Below are 19147 nucleotides of genomic sequence, written 5' to 3' on the forward strand. Positions count from 1 at the left end.
ATTTTACTTTTGATTGGAGGCATCAAAGGAGACCACCTTACTTTTCTATGCTTCATTGCCACTTACAAACAAAAACAAGATTTAGATTTAGATTTAGATTTTAATAGCATTTATAGGCCGCCCTTTTCCCTGAGGGGACTCAGGGCGGCTTACAATAATAAAGGAAGGGGAGTGAAGACAAAACATAAAAAGAAATGTGCAATAACTGAAAAATACTAAAAACACAACATTCTCTCAGCATTCGGGAGGGGCGGAAGAGTTTATCCCCAGGCCTGACGGGCTAGCCAGATCTTGAGGGCTGTACGGAAGGCCTGGACTGTGGTCAGGGTACGAATCTCCACGGGGAGATTGTTCCATAGCGTCGGAGCAGCAACTGAGAAGGCTCTCCTCCGGGTAGTCGCCAGTCGGCACTGACTGGCGGATGGAATACGGAGGAGGCCCGCTCTATGCGATCTGATGGGACGCAGGGAGGTTATTGGCAGAAGGCGGTCTCTCAAATAGTCAGATCCACTACCATGGAGCGCTTTATGGGTGGTAAGTAAGACCTTGAATTGCACCCGGAGATCCACAGGCAGCCAGCGCAGCTCGCGGAGGATAGGTGTTATGTGGGCGAACCGAGGTGCGCCCACAATCACTCGCGCGGCCGCGTTCTGTACTAGCTGAAGTCTCCGGGTGCTCTTCAAGGGCAGCCCCATGTAGAGCACGTTGCAGTATTCCAGCTTAGAGATCACAAGGGCTCGAGTGACTGTCGTGAGAGCCTCCCGATTCAGGTAGGGCCGCAACTGGCGCACCAGGCGAACCTGGGCAAATGCCCCCCTGGTCACAGCCGATAGATGGTGATCAAAACTCAGCTGTGGATCCAGGAGGAAGAACCCTTTCTTTATCATTCTTGTGTGAGAATTGGTATAAATCTGTTTAAAATATAATAGAATACACTACCTCATTTTGATTTGACTTTTTTTTTCATTACTGGGATTTTGACTTACTTCTTTTGCTTAATCTTGCATTTTTGCAGAAACACTTCTTGCAGCAAAAAAGACAACCCTTCAGTGAGATAAACAGGAAAAGGAATGTTGCAGCCAAAAGGAGGACAATGACATCAATAGAATAGTACTGGATCCAGTTGAGGTCATGAGCTGCTGGCCGCAAATGGGGAGCTCCCTTGTGCTTCATGACAAACTCCACCCAATGAACTGCCAGATCAAGAGGTTCAACAGGTCTGTCCAAGTGAAGAGATGAAAGACGCTGAATGTTCTCTTTATACCTAAAAGTATTATTAAATAGTAAGAGTTTAATTAAAATCCTCTCCAATAAAAAAATACATAGGGAAATAAAGTACAAAAAGGATGGTTGATGGTTCAGTCCTCTTCATATACATGATAGGGGAATAAGTGTGTGTCAGTATCTATGCACATATAAAATCTCAAAGTTCAATTCATGGACACATGCACTGTTGCATTTTATTTTATTGTTTTATTTTATTGTATTATTTTATTTTCTAAATTCATTTGCTGCCTATCTCACTTTAAGAGCAAGTTTTAATAAAGAAATGGCTTTCCACTACCTTCCTTTGTGATTATTTTTTTTTAAAATTCAGGCTAGTCTAATATGGGATTTCCTAGTAATCTCCTATCCAAGTTGTTGTTGTTATCTTTTATTCATTAAAGATGGAACACAATCAACTGAAACTCTATCAACTGAACATTTAAAAATGTATCACAAATATAATTGATTGGCGCTGATGGTTGATACGGGTTGATGCCAGCATCCTAGGTATCAACCAAATATCTTCTTAAAACGTACAATGTTCTACAACATTCTATAGGCATTTATAGTTATTGACTTACCTCCTTGCAGCAAAGAAGCCTGGTTAGCACAAGAAAAAAAATCTGCCTATGTCTCTGCCTCTCAGCAATTTGCCTCCATGCAGCAAACAGCAAGTTTCACTTTTAATTTCAGTTTAAGCACAGGCCTCCCAATCATCAGCTGTTTCAGGCTGCAGGGATTGCCACAGCCTATTGCTGCCTCCGCAAGTCCCATTTTCCCCATTTGCTGCAAGAAGGTAAATTGCTGGGAGGTAGAGGCCAAAGGGTGGGCACCAGTGGGTGGGTGGGGCTACATTCAGTGTATAAGATGCACCTAAATTTTCACCCTCTTTTAGGTGGGAAAAGATATGTCTTATACTCCAAAAAATACGGTATTTTGTAAAATTCTTGGACATGGTACCAAGTGCCCTGATGACAATAGGTATTACTGTTACATGTTTCACCCATAATCACGTAATTTCAATTGCCAGGTTGTGATATTTCATTATTTTTCCAGTTCTTTTTCTTCAACTTTGGCGTCTCTTGGTACAGCAATATTAATAAATTGTATGCTTCCGTTTTCGACAACTGTGATATCTAATGTGTTGTGTTCCAAATGATGATATGTCTGTATTCAAAAGTCCCACAAGATCTTCACCTTCTCATTTTTGATGACTTTTGCCACTTTATGTTCCCAGTGTTGTGGCCTGTCAGTTACTGGCCCATCCAGCAGCCAAATCAGAGGAGACGGCATGGGAGTCAGGGTCAACATCAAGGCAACCTGAGAGCTCCAAGGGGGAAGAGAAAATGGAGCTGGCAGAGAGAGAGAGAGGCGGACCCTGGGCCATCCGCCTGCCCCCAGGTCTGAAGGTGACTGATGAGCAAGAGGAGGAATAGCTGGGTCAGTGCCTGATGTGTGGATGCACAGAAGGCAGAGAAGGAGAAAACAGTGGAAATCCAGGGGTCAATCTTTGGGAAGGAAGAGCCACTGCTGCTAACAAAGCCCATCCTAGCTCTGGGGATAAAAGGCAGGGGGCGGAGATGAATAGATGTGGCAGACAGCTATTCATCTTCCGGTCAGCCAGACTTGCTAGCCTGCATTGAGAGAGAAACATTTTGCTGGGGCTGCCAGCAGTCCTAATAAAGTAATCTTTAAGTTAACTTCAGAGGGTTTGTCATGTTTGGAGAGCTGGGTCAGAACACCCATGACTTTTCTGATACAGGTAAGTTGTATTTTTTTACATAATAACTAGTGGATTAATTTAGCAATTCAGTCATGTCTAGCTTTGTAATCAATTTGTGTCATTTTGCTGCACTCATATTAAATGTGAAACAGTTTCAACTTTGTCATTGCAAAGTCATTGGATTGTCACTGGATTTTTGTATCTTCGCTTTCATGGCATCAGTTTGTAGAGCTTGTTCTTGAGCAGCAAGTAATAAACCTTCCGTTTCTTTCTTGATGGTTCCCATCTTAAGCCATGCCCATATCGTTTGTCAACCCTGGAGCCATCTTTGAGTGTCTTAAGGGTTGCCATAGTGAGACTGGATGGAGTTGTAGGAAAGGGAGGGAGGAGTAGAGATGATTCGGGGAATATGTAGCCAAAATAACATTCTTTCTTCTGGGAACCAAGGACACTCTCACCAGCCCCTAGAAGGGTGTGGATGGGAGGCATCCGGGATGGGGAGAGAGACCTGATTGGGGCATGTGATGGTTATGTGTGATGGGGAAAGAACTTTGGATTTTGAACTGGGTGGGGAAAACTCGGGGGAACTTCAGAGTCGGGTTTTCACCAGCTGTGCCAATATGACATGCCTAATAAATCTATACTTTGAGGAACCCTGCCTTGGAGTTTTAATTTCATCTGGACTGTTACTTGGAACCCTGAAATTGTTATCACATTTTCTTTCAATGTTTTTCAAGTGCTGTCCATACAAAGTTTGGTTTTCCATCCATTTAATCTGTCATCCAGCTGCTTTTCCTTATATTCTGCCTTTGTTTCTGTTGTTTCTGTTCTCCGTTTTCACAGCCTTAAGCAATTTTTCTGTATTTTGGTTCACACAGTCATTCAAACTTCGTTTTTCTTCTACAGTTTGATGGATTTGCAATAGCCCTCTGCCCCCTATTTTTCCTGGCAGGTACAATCTGCCGATGTCACTTCGTGGATGTAAAGCGTGGTACATATTCAAATGTTTACACTTTTTCCAGTCCAGGTTTTCCAGTTCAGGCACAGTCCAGTTGATGATTCCAGCTGGGTAGCGTATCACCGGAACTGCCCATGTATTAATGACTTTAATTATGTTTCCAGCATTCAGTTTTAATTTTAATATTTTGCGGACCCTCCTGATGTATTCCTTTTGCATTAACTGTTTGACTTTTCCATTCAAGATGCTATCTGCTTCCAATATGCCTAGGTATTTGTAGCCATTATCCTTTACTAATGCTTTCATTATGCTTCCATTTCCCAGTTCAATTCCTTCATTTTTTTCATTTTTACTTTCTGCATGGATAATATAGCTATAGCATATCTTTCAAGTCCAAAGTTCATTCTTTTTTTATAAAGATAAAACCCTTACTCAATCTCCCTGTGGGATAACTACCTCAACCCTCCTGTGGCTGGTGACAGAGGGCAAGGCAAGCCAATTCTGCCACCACCACCCTATTCTTCGCGACAGCCGCACACACACACCTCATTGCCTGCGCGACAGAAGAACAGGGACGGTGGCAGGACTGAACTGAAACTCTTTTTCGGCAAGTTTGAGAAGCGGAGGTCAGTAGTTTTTGGTGCAAGAAACCTGCAGCTTCTCAGTTCCGGCTGGCAAAGAGGCGGCGACTGGGAGGCTTCTTACACTGGAAAAAGGGAGCGGCTGCAGCCATCTCACGACAAGGGGGCAAGATGCAGGCTGGCGGGGAGTCCAGCGGCAACAGCTCAGCCCTGGCTTGCCTTCCCCCCTGCGCAGCTGGCTTGGTTCTGGCTGTTGGCAGCTGCAGGCTTCTTGCACCGAAAACTACCAAAAACTACAGGGCAAAAGAGGCCTGAAATCCCGTCACCGCTATCACTACACTGTTCTTCATGCAGGCCGTGCACACACATCCCATTGCCTGCCAGTGTGCAGCCACAGACCGGGCCAGGAGAATGGCCTGCTGCGCCAGAGGGATGGCACTGCAGTGGAGTTGCTCGGAAGGCAGCCGGACTGTGGTGTCCCTTTAAGGTACTTGGATGTGGGGGGAGGGGGGACCATAAAGGGACAGGCCACAGGAGCTGCCTTTTCTGCCGGTTCTATGGGCCTGGCTTGATGGGCCTGGCTTGATGGGGTCACGTGACTGGGTGACTCAATGTCACTTGAGTTGGCCACACCAACTCAGTCACACTACCACTGCCAAAACCTGCCTGCCAAGCCATGCCCACAGAACTGGTAGTAAAAAAATTGAATCCCACCACTGGATTGCACCCAAGGTGCCTATTACTATTGGTACTACCCTTGCTTGCCTTTGCTACAGTTGTTCTATTTCTATTTGTAGGTCTTTGTATTTTGTTATCTTATCCGATTCTTTCTCTTCTCTTCTACTATCTATAGGCACTGCCACATCCACTATTCTGACTTTTTTTGTCTTATCGACAATAGTTAAGTCTGGGGTGTTATGGGGCAGTTACCTGTTTGATTTCTAAAGTCCCAGAGTAATCCCATGAGAACTGGAAGGTAGGTTTGCATTCATGAATTGTGGCTCTGTTCGGTGGAGTTGTTTATACTCGTTCAAGGCCAACTGTCCTGTGACTCCAGATGTGAGAAAAATACCTGAAGAGGAGCTTTCCCATAACATTATACTGGGCATTGATTGGACACTCAGTGCTGGACCGTGGGGGGAAGGATTTAAGGTGATTTTCAATGTGTAATTTTTGCACATTTTGAAACAGATCTTGCCTTGTTTCGCTGCTATCATTTCAAACTTAGTACAAATACCTCTTCTCTAATTCAATGGAGTTGGGGGTTTCCTTTCTTGATTTTTGAATGGAAACAGGCCTGACAGTCCTCCAAGATAGCATACATATGTGGTGAGTGGAGGGATTTGCTTCTCCTACCAATGAACTGCTGATTTTGTTGCCAAAGTGGGTTTCTTGGCAGTGACACCCTAGATCAAATGGGAGCAAATACAACTCTCGGGTGACCATGGACACTCCTAGGAAGAGAAATCCTGGAGGTTGCAATTCCTGGTAGCAGCAATTGGAGAGTTCAGTATCCATCTTTCCTCTCAGCTGTTCGGATTTTTAAGTACACCTTGGCTTTTAACTGCACATTTTAAGCTTGTTTCTTTTAATTCGATTCTTATTTTTAAAAGTTAATTGACTTACAGCCTGATTTACTCTAACTTCTTGATGTATTTTAATGTTAACTTTTTTTCTTTTCTTCACTGTATATTTTTTTGGCTGTGAGCTACTTTCACTTTCTCTATGGAAGTTGAAGGCAGCTTGTTGAATAGCGAAACTGACCAGATTGGATTTGCAGCTACATCAGGTTTCATTACAGGGTTTAAATCTTACCAAGCTGGATTTTAAAAAAACGTTTTGATGGAACTTATCCTTTTTTTTCTTCACACATTCATTGTGAGAAATATTGTTTTAATATTTTGTGTGGCCATTTTGTTACAGTACATTTAACTTTTGTCTTTGAAAGGAATTGTTTTCATTGATTGTGTAATCTCAAATACAGAAAAGTCTGCTCTATATTAAAAATGCAAACAATGCATCATCTTAAAGATAAAGCTCGGTGGGTTGTCCTTGAAAAAAAAAAGCTTTTTAAACTACAAGCTCAAATTGAAAACTCTGGTAAAAAGCTTGATAAAATTACAATTAAAATTACAATTAATTACAATTAAAATTACAATTGAAGATGATACCCAGATGCAAACAATTCTAGCCAAAACAGAGTTACAATTGGATGGACTGTATTTGAAGATGTAGCAATTTGGCTGGAAAATAGAAGGCTGATAGCAGAAATTTGAAAGCGATCTGGATTTTAGACTTAGAATTGGCAGATTGGATGGGTGATAAACTGGACTCTCTTAAGAATTGGGGAGACAATATAAGTATATGTGTTTTATATTTTATGTTTTTAATAGACATTTTTTGATATTTCATCCATTGTTTTTGTGCTTGCATTTTTTCTTTTGGGGGAATTTGTATATTAACTTTCTGAATGAAATAAAAATTAAATTAAAAAAATATCAGTTCTATATTTATAGCAAAACAATTAAATATTTAGGTATGAGCATACTGAAAGATACAACTCAGCAATATGTTATGTAAATAAAATACATAAAGAGGTGTCTTTAGATATGAATAGTTAATAGTCATTATACCTCATCTTCTGGGTAAAGGGGACTGCTCTCAAAATGAATATTATTTCCAGATTAATTTATATTCTGAGATGAATTTCTCTTTAAATATCAAGAAAATATGTTAAGAAAATACACTCTTTGTTAAAAAAAAATATGGGGTTGTTTCATTTTGAGAATATTTTTACAGAAAATGCAATTACTAGATTTCAAGTGAAGATGACTGACTGACTTCCCTAGAAAGTTATCTTCTGGACTGAAGTTTCTTTATTTCACAAACAGAGAACTGAGTTTCTTAAGTTTATAGGACTCTCCTGGCTTAAGGAGAGTCCTAGAGTCAATGACAGTCTGCAAGGAGACTTTGGAGTGGTCCTCTGAAGTAGCCTGGTGAGTCTCCATAAGGTGGGAGATGGGGTGCAAACCATTGGTGGGTTTCAATTTATTTCACTAATGGGGCTCACGTGTGCACCGCCTCTGCATAGCGCAGAAGCGTCCAGGTGGATGGGCAGAGCCTCCTGCCATCACCACTACTGGTTTGCCCGATCTGGGGCGAACTGGCAGAAACCCACCTCTGGTGCAATCACTTATTTGTGGAAAAAGCCGCATTTTTGGAATACAGTAGAACCTCTGGTCACAAACGCTTCTGACCATGACCAAATCAGGTTTTTTTGTAAGTGCCAAATTTCCTGTTGTTTGTTTACAAACAACAGCAACCTACCTGTGGCCACTGCATTAATTTTGGTTAGGTTCGGGTCACAACCAAATTGGGTTGCGACCAAAGTTATTGAACAAATTATGGTCATGACCAGAGGTTCTAGTGTATATTTTTGAATGGACATTTATAAGCCGCGTCTTTCACTTCTTTTTTTTTAAGGTGTTTTATTGAAGTTTATTATAACATAAAATGTAATAGAAAATAAAAATTAAGAAATGAAAAAAGAGGGAAGTACAAGTTTTAGGGAAAAGAAAAAAACAAAGGCAAAATACTAATAGAGTTATAATCTCAACTTTTTATATTACCAATTATTGCAAGCCAATTCTATAACTTATAAAACTTAAATCTTCAAACTCTAAATTTTATCTTTTTCTATATCGAGCATAAAAACCAAAAATAAAATCCCAATAAAAAAATAGGTCCAGTTAAAATATCTTTGTTTAAAACAATTTACATTGCAATCTCAAACAAATCAATTTTTTCTTTTTGTTGTGGAAAGTTATACATAGTATATTTCTATTTACACTTATTAATCTTTGTAACTATTATCATTTATATTTAAAAAATTCACTATACTCTTCCAAATACTTTAAGCTTAAAGAGAAACTTTTTAAATATTCATTTTAAAACTCTAAACTTTTCTTTAAAAAAATCTAAAGTCAATAAATTCTAATGCATTTTTAAAAATGTTTTAACATACTATATTTCTTCAAGAATAAGACCCAACCAGAAATTAACCCCTAGTATGATTTGTTAGAATGTGCCTACCCCTAAAATAAGCCTTAGTTAACAGTGCCAGCTCTGGGGTGAGGGGGTAAGTGTAGACAGCACAGGAGATGGTGAGTGCGCAGGGGCCATGGTGTTGCACCACCCCCACGCTACTCTTTGCCTCATCTGATCTGTTTGGAGGTAGTGCTGCACAACTTCATGAACAACAAGAGTGCCAACAGAGATACCGAGAAGAAGGAGGGGCAGGAGAAGGAGGAGAGCAAGGACAAGAACGATGACAAGGAAAAGGAGAAAGAAAAAAACAAGGCCAACAAAGAAGAGAAGAAAGAGAAGAAGTACCATAGTATTAGTAACCAGGTTTTTTATTTGTAAATTAAAAGCATTAAATTGCACCAGGCTGCTCCAGCTGAAGGTTCTTCCCTGTCAGTGGCTTGGGAATGACCAAGAACTAGATGGGTTCATGGCTGCCTGAAATGTGCTTGAAGCAGCTGCTGGGCACAGAGTAAATGGCCCCATTTCTCTGCCTCTGCTTGTTGTCAGTGCTGCCCACAGTGATCCCAGTTGCTGCAAGCAAGCGTTGAGTGGATCAAAAGCGAAAAGCGGGGCTTTCCCACCATCCTTTGTACTGAGGAAGGTGGCAAAACATACAAAGGGCTCTTCTCTCACCTAGGTAATCTGTATCTGCAAGTGGGAATGTCTATGAGAAACCCTACCACATCTCTTCTATTACTTACCTTTTATCATAAATAACAGTCCTCAGTGCATTGGACAAGTCCTTTGATGTCATTTTAACTGCATCCAGCTTTATTCCTGCTCCTCGAGACTCTATCCGCACTGCATTATCTGCTTGATCTCCAAAAAGTGGTATTAATACCATTGGTACTCCATGGCAAATCCCCTCATATATCCCATGGGAGCCTGCATGTGTGATAAAAGCTCTGGTTTTTGGATGAGCTGTTCAAAATGAAAAGGTGGAAAAAGACAAGCATGCTTATTTTTCTGCTAACTATAAAGCTAGGTAATCATATATGATTTTTTTTATAAATGGAGGCATATAAATTAAAGAGTAATTGTTAAAATATTAATATGTGATTAACAACTATTGAAGAATTATGAGAGGAAACTTCTTTCCTCTTCATAATCCCCAACAGTGGATATTGGTGGTATAGCTATAGACTGTCAGTTCATATATGTGTGTCCCTTGTCTGATGCGATATCTCCAGAGCAGAATATAAAGACCCTCTATCTATCACTATCCCCCTGTTTATTGCAGATCTCAACTCTCCTCAAGGGTAGAAAGCAATCTTTTGATCACAATCTCTATTTCTTGTATTGCAGCATAAAAAGAATATCCCAGGCTGTTTTTATGTAATTAATTTAGGGATATACATGAGTGAATAGAAGAGTTTTAAACCTTGGAACTTCTTCAAAAAAAATCTAGCGTAGCCTATTGAAACCGATGCATTTTAAATGAATTTTTAACAATCACTGAAAATAAAAGAAAAATAATAATGAAATGCCAAAGTACTTAAATTACAGACACCACCTATCCATTCATCCATTCTTTTTCCCTGAAAAGGCACTGAGAAAAAAATACTACTTATTGTACTCAAGAATGGCATTTTATGCTAAGTGGAAGGTGAGCTCTCCAAATCATCTGAGGAAAACAGTGTTCACAGGAAAAATTGGGTCATTTGATCAGTTTTTGCTCCAATTATATTTGTACTCTCTTGCAGGAGTAACATCATAAACAGCCAGATTAGGTCTGTTTCAACAATTTCCTTACGTTTTAAAGGATAATATTGATACAATGTTTCATGAGGAATGATTTCGCTTTCCCCCTAAAAAAATTGGGAATAGATACATCCAAGTTTGCATTACTTCATAGTATTTGGTATCAGCTGATGTAGGGTAATACATATAAAGTTACTCATATTTAGCACTATAACAGATTGAAAACAGAATCAAAACTTAATTAAAAACAAGGCCCCTTAATTTCTGACCCAAACATACCAAGTAGATCATTCTGTGGAAGCCAATTAAACAGCTTTGTATTATTGGCAAGATTGATTGGAGCTTCACCGGTATATCTCCACAACACCTTCACAGATTAAAATATATAGCAAGTGATGAAATATAAATATATATATATACATATACATATTTGCATAAATCTGAACTAGTTGATTTATTAACATTTAATCTACAAGAAATATAATCAAAACAAGATTTTAATAGATATTGTCAACTGAAATACTCATAATAACTTCATTTGACAAGCATACATTTAGAACTGCAGAATATATATAAGATGAAAGGGGTTTTATACTAATCCAATGTACCCTGTACTTCACCATTCCATGACTCTTTGAGGGGAAAAACCACAGTGAAAAATTAAAAAACCATGTAGACAAGAAATACTGGAAATGTCAAAGTGCTGTTCCATTGCTTGTAGAGTAGCACTTCCTTTAAATTTATCACTGTTTTAAAAATGTTGGGCAGCAACTTCTAAGGAATAAATAGTGAACTGAAGGTGGCTCTGCCATAAATAGAGCTGATAACAGGGGTGGGTTGCTGCCAGATCTCCCCGGTTCTCGCGAACCGGTTAGTCACCGGTCTTGGAAGTAAGTTCCGGAATGCCTGCCCCACCCCTGGCCCTGTCACTCGCTCGCTCGCCCCCACCCGTCTGGAAGCTACTCCATTGCTCGCTCCCCCTGCCCGTCCGCACTATCCTAGCCCAACCCACCGCTCACTGATTGACTGGCTCACCAATCGCCCCACCCGTCTCTAAGAACCCTATCGAAACCCATTTACCTTTTTTCCTGCTTGGCTCTCTATTGCTGCCTGCTGACTCTGAGGAGGTAAGTACCTGCATCTAAGCACGGGGCAGGGGGGGCAGCGGCAGGCCATCTGGAGCGGTCTGCCATGGCCCTGAACTATAAGCGAGTCCAGTGACCTTTTGCGGCCTTGCAAGGATCCCGGGCTCACTTATAGCGCAGGGCCACATGGCTGCCAGAAAGTGCAGGGGCGGGAACTTACGTGGTGCAGCCGGCGTTTTTGACAAGTTTGGGGACCTCGCAAGGCCTTTGCAAGGTCCCCGGACTTGCCCAAGATGCCAGGCCTCCAAAAAGAGCGGGCACGAGGGCAGGGGCGGGAACTTACGTGACACGGCCGGTCTCCTAGGACCTCCTCCTATGGACAGTATTTTGCGCTGGCCGCACTGTGTCCCCAAGCCCTCTTGTGCTGCGTTCTGCTAGAGCCAGACAGCAGCGGCAACAACAGCAGGAGGAAGCCTGAGATTGTCGAGCTGTCGTGGCGAAGAGTCCCCGGAGGAGCTGAGAGCCTTGTGAGAGTGTGAGTGTGAGCAACTTCCACCTGAGGGAAGGCGAGAAGGAGTGGGGAGGGAGCTCGGGCGGCTGTCACAAGTTTGCTGCGGGGGGAGGGAAGGTGTCTTAGACTACTTTGAATGGGCGGTTGGGAGGAGGGAGGAGAAAGGAGGTGGGGGATAGGGGATCCTTGCTGCTTTTTGAGCTTGGTAGTTTTCTTAGAGACCACCAAGCTCAGAAAGCAGCAAGGATCCCCTATCCTCCACTTCCTCTTTCTCTCTCTCTCTCTCCTTTTTGCCCTTTCTCCTCCTTCTCTCCGAAAGGAGAAAGAGAGGGAAAAAGAGGAGGTGGGGGATAGGGGATCCTTGCTGCTTTCTGAGCTTGGTGGTTTTCTTACAGACATTTCATTACTAAACTAGGTAACATCATCAGTGCTAGTAGGGAGTGGGGTTGTGGGGGGAAGGAGGAGAAAGATAGGACAAAAAGGAAAAAGATAAGGAGGGAGAGGACTGTGGAGTCCTTTGATGTTCTCTGAGCATGGTGGTTTTTAATTATTTTTAGGGAAATTTTATTTATTGTTTATAGAATGTTTATTACAAGAAATGTTATTCCTTTTTGCAAATGTTTTATTTATGATGCAATATGTTGCTTTTAAGTGTACAGGTTGGTGCATGGTTTATGTGTTTCAAGGTGGCTGCTTTTCTATGGGCAGGCCAAGTTGGTGCAAGGCAGCTTTGCCAGATTTTGTGTGTTTCTGTGTGATACCTGGTTCGTTGTTTAGGTAATTGTGAGATGGTTGCTGGTTCTGTGAGCTTCCTGGCACTGTCCTTTATAATTTCCCACAATGCCTTGATGGTTTTTATACCTGTGGCTTTGTCTTTCCTGTTCTTAGGGTTAGGGAAAAAAACTGGTTTCATCTGCAGTCTTTTGAGGGGAAATTGTTATTTTTTGGTGTTTTCCTGGCACTGTCATAGTTTGTGTGTGTGTGTATGTAATGTCCCACAGTTATCTACACATTAATAATGATCAAGTACTAATAACATTTCCTTATACATTTTAGTGACTTTTCCTTACATAATTGGTGTTTTCTTTCAGACTTTTAGATTTCTAATTGCTGTTTCTGTTAGTTAGCAATTGATAAAACAAATCCCACGTGAAAAAGTATTTGAAGCCTTCTTGATTTTAATTGTCAATTTATTCATTCCTGCACATTCTAATATTTATTCATTTTCATATCTTTGTTTTTTCCACTGTTGTGCAAACACAATTCCAACAGCTGTTAACATGTCTAAAATTAAATATGTATTTATTCCCTTTGAAATACAAGTAGTAAGTAGTAAGCTACTTACCTTCTGTAAGTAGCTCTTTTACTGTTTTGTGTACTTATTTTAATCTTATTTAAGTAGTAAGTGCACAAAATAATAAATTTCCTTTTTTATATATTCTTTTTGTAGATCCTCCACTGGGACAAATAATTCAGTGACATCGTCTTGGCCACTCCCATCTGGTCACATGACTGCCAAGCCACTCCCACCGAGTCACATGGCCGGCAAGCCACTCCCACCCGGTCACATGGCCGGCAAGCCACTCCCACCCGGTCACATGGCCAGCAAGCCACTCCTACAAAGGAGGCCACACCCACAGAGTAAGTTCCAAAAATTTTTGAAACCCACCACTGGCTGATAACCACAACAGAATGAAGAGTCAATGAGTAGATTGGCTCTTTATAATTTCTCTCTGGGCAATGAGAGGATTTGAAAATTCCTACAATTGGTCCAGACAATTGTTCCTTGCAAGGAGACCACAAGAAATAAATCTTTGGCAAGTTTTGAATTGATCAGTGCCAAAGAAAGGACACTAGTTTTACATATTTCCTTTTCTAATCGCTTTCAGAAATTGGTTGTTACTGTAACTGCTTTTCAGCTATTAAGAACCTTTGGATCAACAAGTTATAGGACCAGGTAAGCTTCCTTCAATTTCTATTTAAGAAGTTTTAAATACAAGTTCAAGAATTTATTTTTTTTAAATCAACAGCAGAAGGATTATTAGAATCTAGATTTTGGTAAATTAAAAATGGACTAAGGCTTCAGATGGATTTGAAATAAAATTTTGAAATCAATTATAAGAATCCTTCCTGTGGTAAAATGCTTTTGATTTTTAAAAAAAATCATGACTAGCATGTGACTTTGAAGGTTGAATACTATAGGGAACTAGAAGGGACTAAATATTACAATTAAAAAGAGAAGAACATTTACATTTTGCTCACTAATACAGAATGGAATGAAATATTTTAACATTGGGCATACTGAGGACATTTGGAATAATGGACCCAGAAATTAATTTTGAGAATGTTAGCTCTATAGATAGATTGTGTTTAAAATATGTTATAGGAGAGGAACAAGTTTTTCCAGCAAGACTTAGACTGATCTTAACTTGGATTTAAAAATAATAGGCTACAAAATGATGTGAAAAAGATGCAATGCTGGACAGAGAAAAGAAGAAATCAAGAGAGTGATCAGAATAATTTTCCTATATTGGTTTTACAAAAGAAGCTTGTTAAAGCTTTGAAGAATTTTTTGAGAAGGAATGAAGAAAATATGAAAAGAAATTAAGTTTTAGAACATTATTTGAAGAGGACTAAATATTAAGATTGTTAAAAGTAAAAAGAAGGAATATGAAATTTATTTGATCAATGTTAAAAAAAAATATGTTGTCTCTGGTAACCCTTAATGGATTTTTGCTGATCAAGACTGAAATGACAAGGTTTTAAGGGACTGTTTGTAAGTAACTAGGATATGGATAAGCAAATACTGTAGGATATGGAAAGAAGAGATAATTTGTATTGTAAAGGTGATAATTTAATGTACACTTGTTGGGATGAAGGAAGAAGTAATTTCTGTCAAGAAATTTTTGTCCAGTAATATTTATCCTGACTTTCTTTTCCTTAAATTTCATCCCATTATGCTTGTTTCTCACTTGGTTTCACAAAGGATATATCTTCATATACACAATAGATTTTAGATTTGCTTTTCTTACTGTCTGCGGTACTGTTCCCAATCCTTCAGCAATTTCCATGGCTTTTTTAATCTGAATTTCAGAAATCATTGAACCCAGAGAAAACACCACAACTCCATCTTCACCAGATTTCTCCAATATACTTTCAAACTCCTATCAAAATAAAATTTCAAAGATAAGTTATTTGAAACAGTTTGAACAGTTTGACATGCAAATAATTTAGCAAAAAGTTAAACACAATAATTCAATTCAAAGATAAGAATTTATAAAATTACAATAACATATTTGGGATATAAATCACAACACAAAAAGTTTATAGTAACCAAACTATGTTTCATCTAGTCAATGTTCAAGTGCCAGTCAACTTTAATTCATTAAAATACATTATTATTTTCTATATCAACTACAAAATTTAATATTATAAAAGGCCAATATTTAAAATCTATGGTTGACATTTTAATAATCCATGTTGCAAGCATCAGTTGGCTTAATTATATTTTACAGTTCAGAAACATACTGTATATTTGGATATAATTTTTGTCTGATCTTCATTATTATTGGAAAGAGCCTTTTTTCAGAATTCTCAAGCAACTAATCATTAGTAATCTAGTCCTTAATTCCCCAAACATTACACAAGTCTATTTGTCTTCCATTCATTTATTTCTCTTTTTTTGCTTTTGAACAAATTAAATACGATTGTAAAAGTATTTATTAGAATAGTATTGCTTTTGTGAGTAAAGCATGCTTAACCGGGCTAGTTTACACAATTATCAGACTCTTTCATTCTCTGGCAAAGATCACTTGATAGTTTGGTATTGACTGTCCCAATTTTGTCAAAATATTTCAATCTTAATTTGATACTTTGAAAAATATATGACTATAAAAAACAAAAAACCAACCTGTGTTAATGGATTATCCTTTGCACAGTTTATACCCCCAATGAAAATCATATTTGGCATGATAGGCCTTGGATATTCAAATACGAAGTCATAGCGGAGAAGCCAAATTGAAGCTTGGCTATATAACTCCAATACTGTCATATCTCGATGCAGGAATTCCTTGATCAAAACTTCAAATGGTGAGTAAACAAAGTAACACACCATTAACTGAAATGAGCCAAGTAAAAAATTATTTACGCGTTGATTGAATGTCATATGATCAGTATTTCCTGTATAGAATTTGGGAACATAGGAAAGTGGGTTTGGACACTTAGTTGCCTCAGAATCTAAATCACATGGAATTCCACGGGAGTAGAAAAGAGAAGGGATAGATAAATATTCAGCCACAATTTGACCACATGGAGACACTGGATCCATAACGACAACATTGAATTTGCTATCTTGAAGGTAAGTAATCAAATCTTTGTTGTACAAAAGCTGTTTGCAGTTATCTAAGAAAAACGTTGTAATATTCCTTATTTTTGCAAATGTCTCAGTAATTCTTGCCAGGAAAGGCTGATGTACAAAACTCTTATAACCCAATTTTCGAAATTCTGTTGTCAAATATTCCTTTGAATAGGATACAGCAAATGTTTTCACTATGTAATGATCAGATGGTTTCATCAGCAAATTAACATCAGGAACCACAGCTACAACTTGATGTCCTCTGTGCTGAAGGCGTTCCATAACTGGTTGAATACTGAGCCAGTGACTGCCATCCAAAGGTATTACCAACACTTTCCCTCCATATGAAAGTCTCCAGAAAAAAATAAAAAATAAAAACCACGTAGCTTGCTGGCAAATATAATGAAACATAGAATTCTTTCTAATTATGCTGAATTTTAATCCAAAGGTGAATGAATGTAAAGAACCCATTGTTCTTTACATGAGCATATGAAACAGAACTTACTTATATTCAGCTTTTTCTTTTCTGTAAATATTTAATTTCTTCTGCAATGAGAAGTGTAATGGAATTTTAAAACCTGGTCAAAGGTTGATTCAGTAAACAAACCTTAAGATATTTGCAAAATAACTTATTTGCTTCAAATGCAACAATACATTTTGAAATAAAGTTCTGAAGGAAGTGGCAGATGTTATCTCAGAACCATTGTACCATATCTTTCAAAAATCTTGGAACACTGGGGAAACCTGATGTTTGGAAAACAGCAGATGTGGTTCCCATCTTAAAACAAGGAGGAAAAAAAACAGACCCAGGAACTACAGACCAATTAGCTTTACATCAATACATTGGAAGATACTGCAAAATGTAATCAAAAAACAGATGTGCGAACATCAAGAAACAAATAAAGTTATAATTAAAAGCCAGCATGGGTTTGTGAAAAAGAGATCATGCCAAACCAATCTTACTTCATTTCATCACAAAGTGACCAAATTAGTAGACCAGCAAAATGCTGTGGAGATAAACTTCAGCAAGGCATTTGACAAAGTAGACCACAATCTACTTCTTGGTAAGCTAGAAAAATGTGGGATAGACAGCATCACCACCTGATGAATTTGTAACTGGCTAACAAACCATACTCAACGAGTACTTCTTAATGATACTACATCTACATGGAGGGAAGTAAGCAGAAGAGTATTACAAAGTTCTGTCTTAGGCCAGTACACTTCAATATCTTCATAAACAACTTAGATGAGGGAATAGAAGGGGAACTCATCAAATTTGCAGCTGGTAGGAATAGTCAACACCCCAGAAGACAAGCTCAAAAAGATCTTGACAGACTTGAGCAATGGCCCCTATCCAACAAAATGAAATGTAATGTGGAAAAAAGCAAGATTTTACATGGATTAAAATTACAAGCAAGAAAAAGTATAGATTAGGCAAAACCTGTCTCAAAAACCATGAGAGGGACCTTGGAGTCCTAGTAGATGATAACTTAAATGAGCCAGCAGTGCGTAGCAGCAGCTAAAAAAGCTAATACAATCCTTTGTTGTATAAACAGAGGCATAGAATCAAAATCATGCAAAATATTTATAAAGCCTTAATAAGGCCAAACCCGGAATGTTGCATCTAATTTTGATCACCACATTATGAAAATGATTAGAGGGGATATGATAGCAGTATTCCAGTATTTGCAAAGTTGCCACAAGGAGAAGGGGGTCAATTATTTTTCAAAGTATCAGGCAGGATGAGAAACAGTGGGCGAAAATTAAGCAAGGAGAGAAGAAATCTGGAATCAAGGAGAAACTTCCTAACAGAACAATCAACCAATGGAACATCAGAAATTGTGGGTGCTTCATCACTGAAGGGTTTTAGAAGAAACTGGACAGTTACTTGTCTGAAATGGTATAGGGTCTCCTTCTTGAGCAGGGGTTTGGACTAGAAGACCATAAAAGTACTTTCCAGCTCTATTCTGTTCATTTGATTGAAAAAAAGACAGAATCAGTCTTCTTTGATGCCAAGGGGAAAAAATAACCTTGCAACATTTATTTACATAATTTTGGCAATCATGAAATAAAATGATTAACTATGAGGTTATAATTTGTCCAGAGAGGTTTGATGAATAACAGGGACTGCTTATTTGTCAAATTCCTTCATTATATCAAACCGGCAGATCATTTCTTTAAGAATTCACAGGCTTATCATGTGTACTAGGTTTATTGTGTGCACCTTTCACATCAATCAGGGGGTTCTCCATGCTTTACATGGAGTTACCTTTGAAGAAAATCTGGAAGCTACAGCTCATACAAAACAATCCAATAACAGAGTTGAAGGGACCTTGGAGATCTTCTAGTCCAACATCCTGCACAGCCAGGAGACTCTATACTCATGATGGCAAACCTATGGCACGTGTGCAACAGGTGGCATGAAGAGCCCTCTCTGTGGGCATGCCAGTTGCCCCAGCCCAACTCAACTAGCATACATATGCAGGTGCGCCTCCTGCTGGCCAGCTGGTTTTCGGCCTATGCTGAGGGCCAGGGCGGAGGATGCATGAGCATGTGGGGGGGGGTTGTATGCGGGACGGGAGCACATTGTGCAGCAAACTCCCGTGGAAAGTGAGTGTGAATGGCCTGGCCCCACAATGCTTCCTTGCTCAGTTGGAGGCTTCCTTCAGCCTTCTAACAGTTGCAGGGTTTTTTTGCTTCCAGATTGGTGCAGGCTTTCCATGGCCAAAACGGAAAAAAACCCCATGCGCTTTCCGCACCCCATTTTGAACCTGGAAAGCCTCATGCACCAATCTAGAATGAAAGTTTCGGGTCCCTGGCTCTGCAAAAGAGATGGGTGCCTGAATCTGCACAATATTATAGTACCCAGGAGTGTCCATTCT

General features: G+C 39.3%; 1 protein-coding gene across 1 annotated transcript; it reads right to left on the reverse strand.

The window, feature by feature from the left end:
• Positions 1 to 886: 886 nt before the first annotated feature.
• Positions 887 to 16736, reverse strand: UGT1A1 (UDP glucuronosyltransferase family 1 member A1). Its single transcript, XM_032213077.1, has 5 exons — positions 15822 to 16736; positions 14944 to 15075; positions 10595 to 10682; positions 9316 to 9535; positions 887 to 1264 (listed from the first exon to the last, which is right to left on the reverse strand). Exons 1-5 carry the CDS (start codon positions 16734 to 16736, stop codon positions 967 to 969), a joined length of 1653 nt encoding a protein of 550 aa, XP_032068968.1. The 3' UTR covers positions 887 to 966.
• Positions 16737 to 19147: the final 2411 nt, after the last annotated feature.

This window comes from Thamnophis elegans, chromosome 3 (assembly GCF_009769535.1).
Source record: "Thamnophis elegans isolate rThaEle1 chromosome 3, rThaEle1.pri, whole genome shotgun sequence".
Lineage (NCBI taxonomy): Eukaryota > Metazoa > Chordata > Lepidosauria > Squamata > Colubridae > Thamnophis > Thamnophis elegans.

Excerpts from the sequence above, each read along its gene's own strand:
- UGT1A1 (XM_032213077.1), bottom strand. The coding sequence starts at position 16,736 with ATGGGTTCTTTACATTCATTCACCTTTGGATTAAAATTCAGCATAATT. Across the intron at positions 15,076-15,821 it reads AGGATAATCCATTAACACAG|GAGTTTGAAAGTATATTGGA; the intron begins GTTGGTTTTTTG and ends TTATTTTGATAG. Across the intron at positions 9,536-10,594 it reads TCCACAGAATGATCTACTTG|CTCATCCAAAAACCAGAGCT; the intron begins GTATGTTTGGGT and ends CATTTTGAACAG.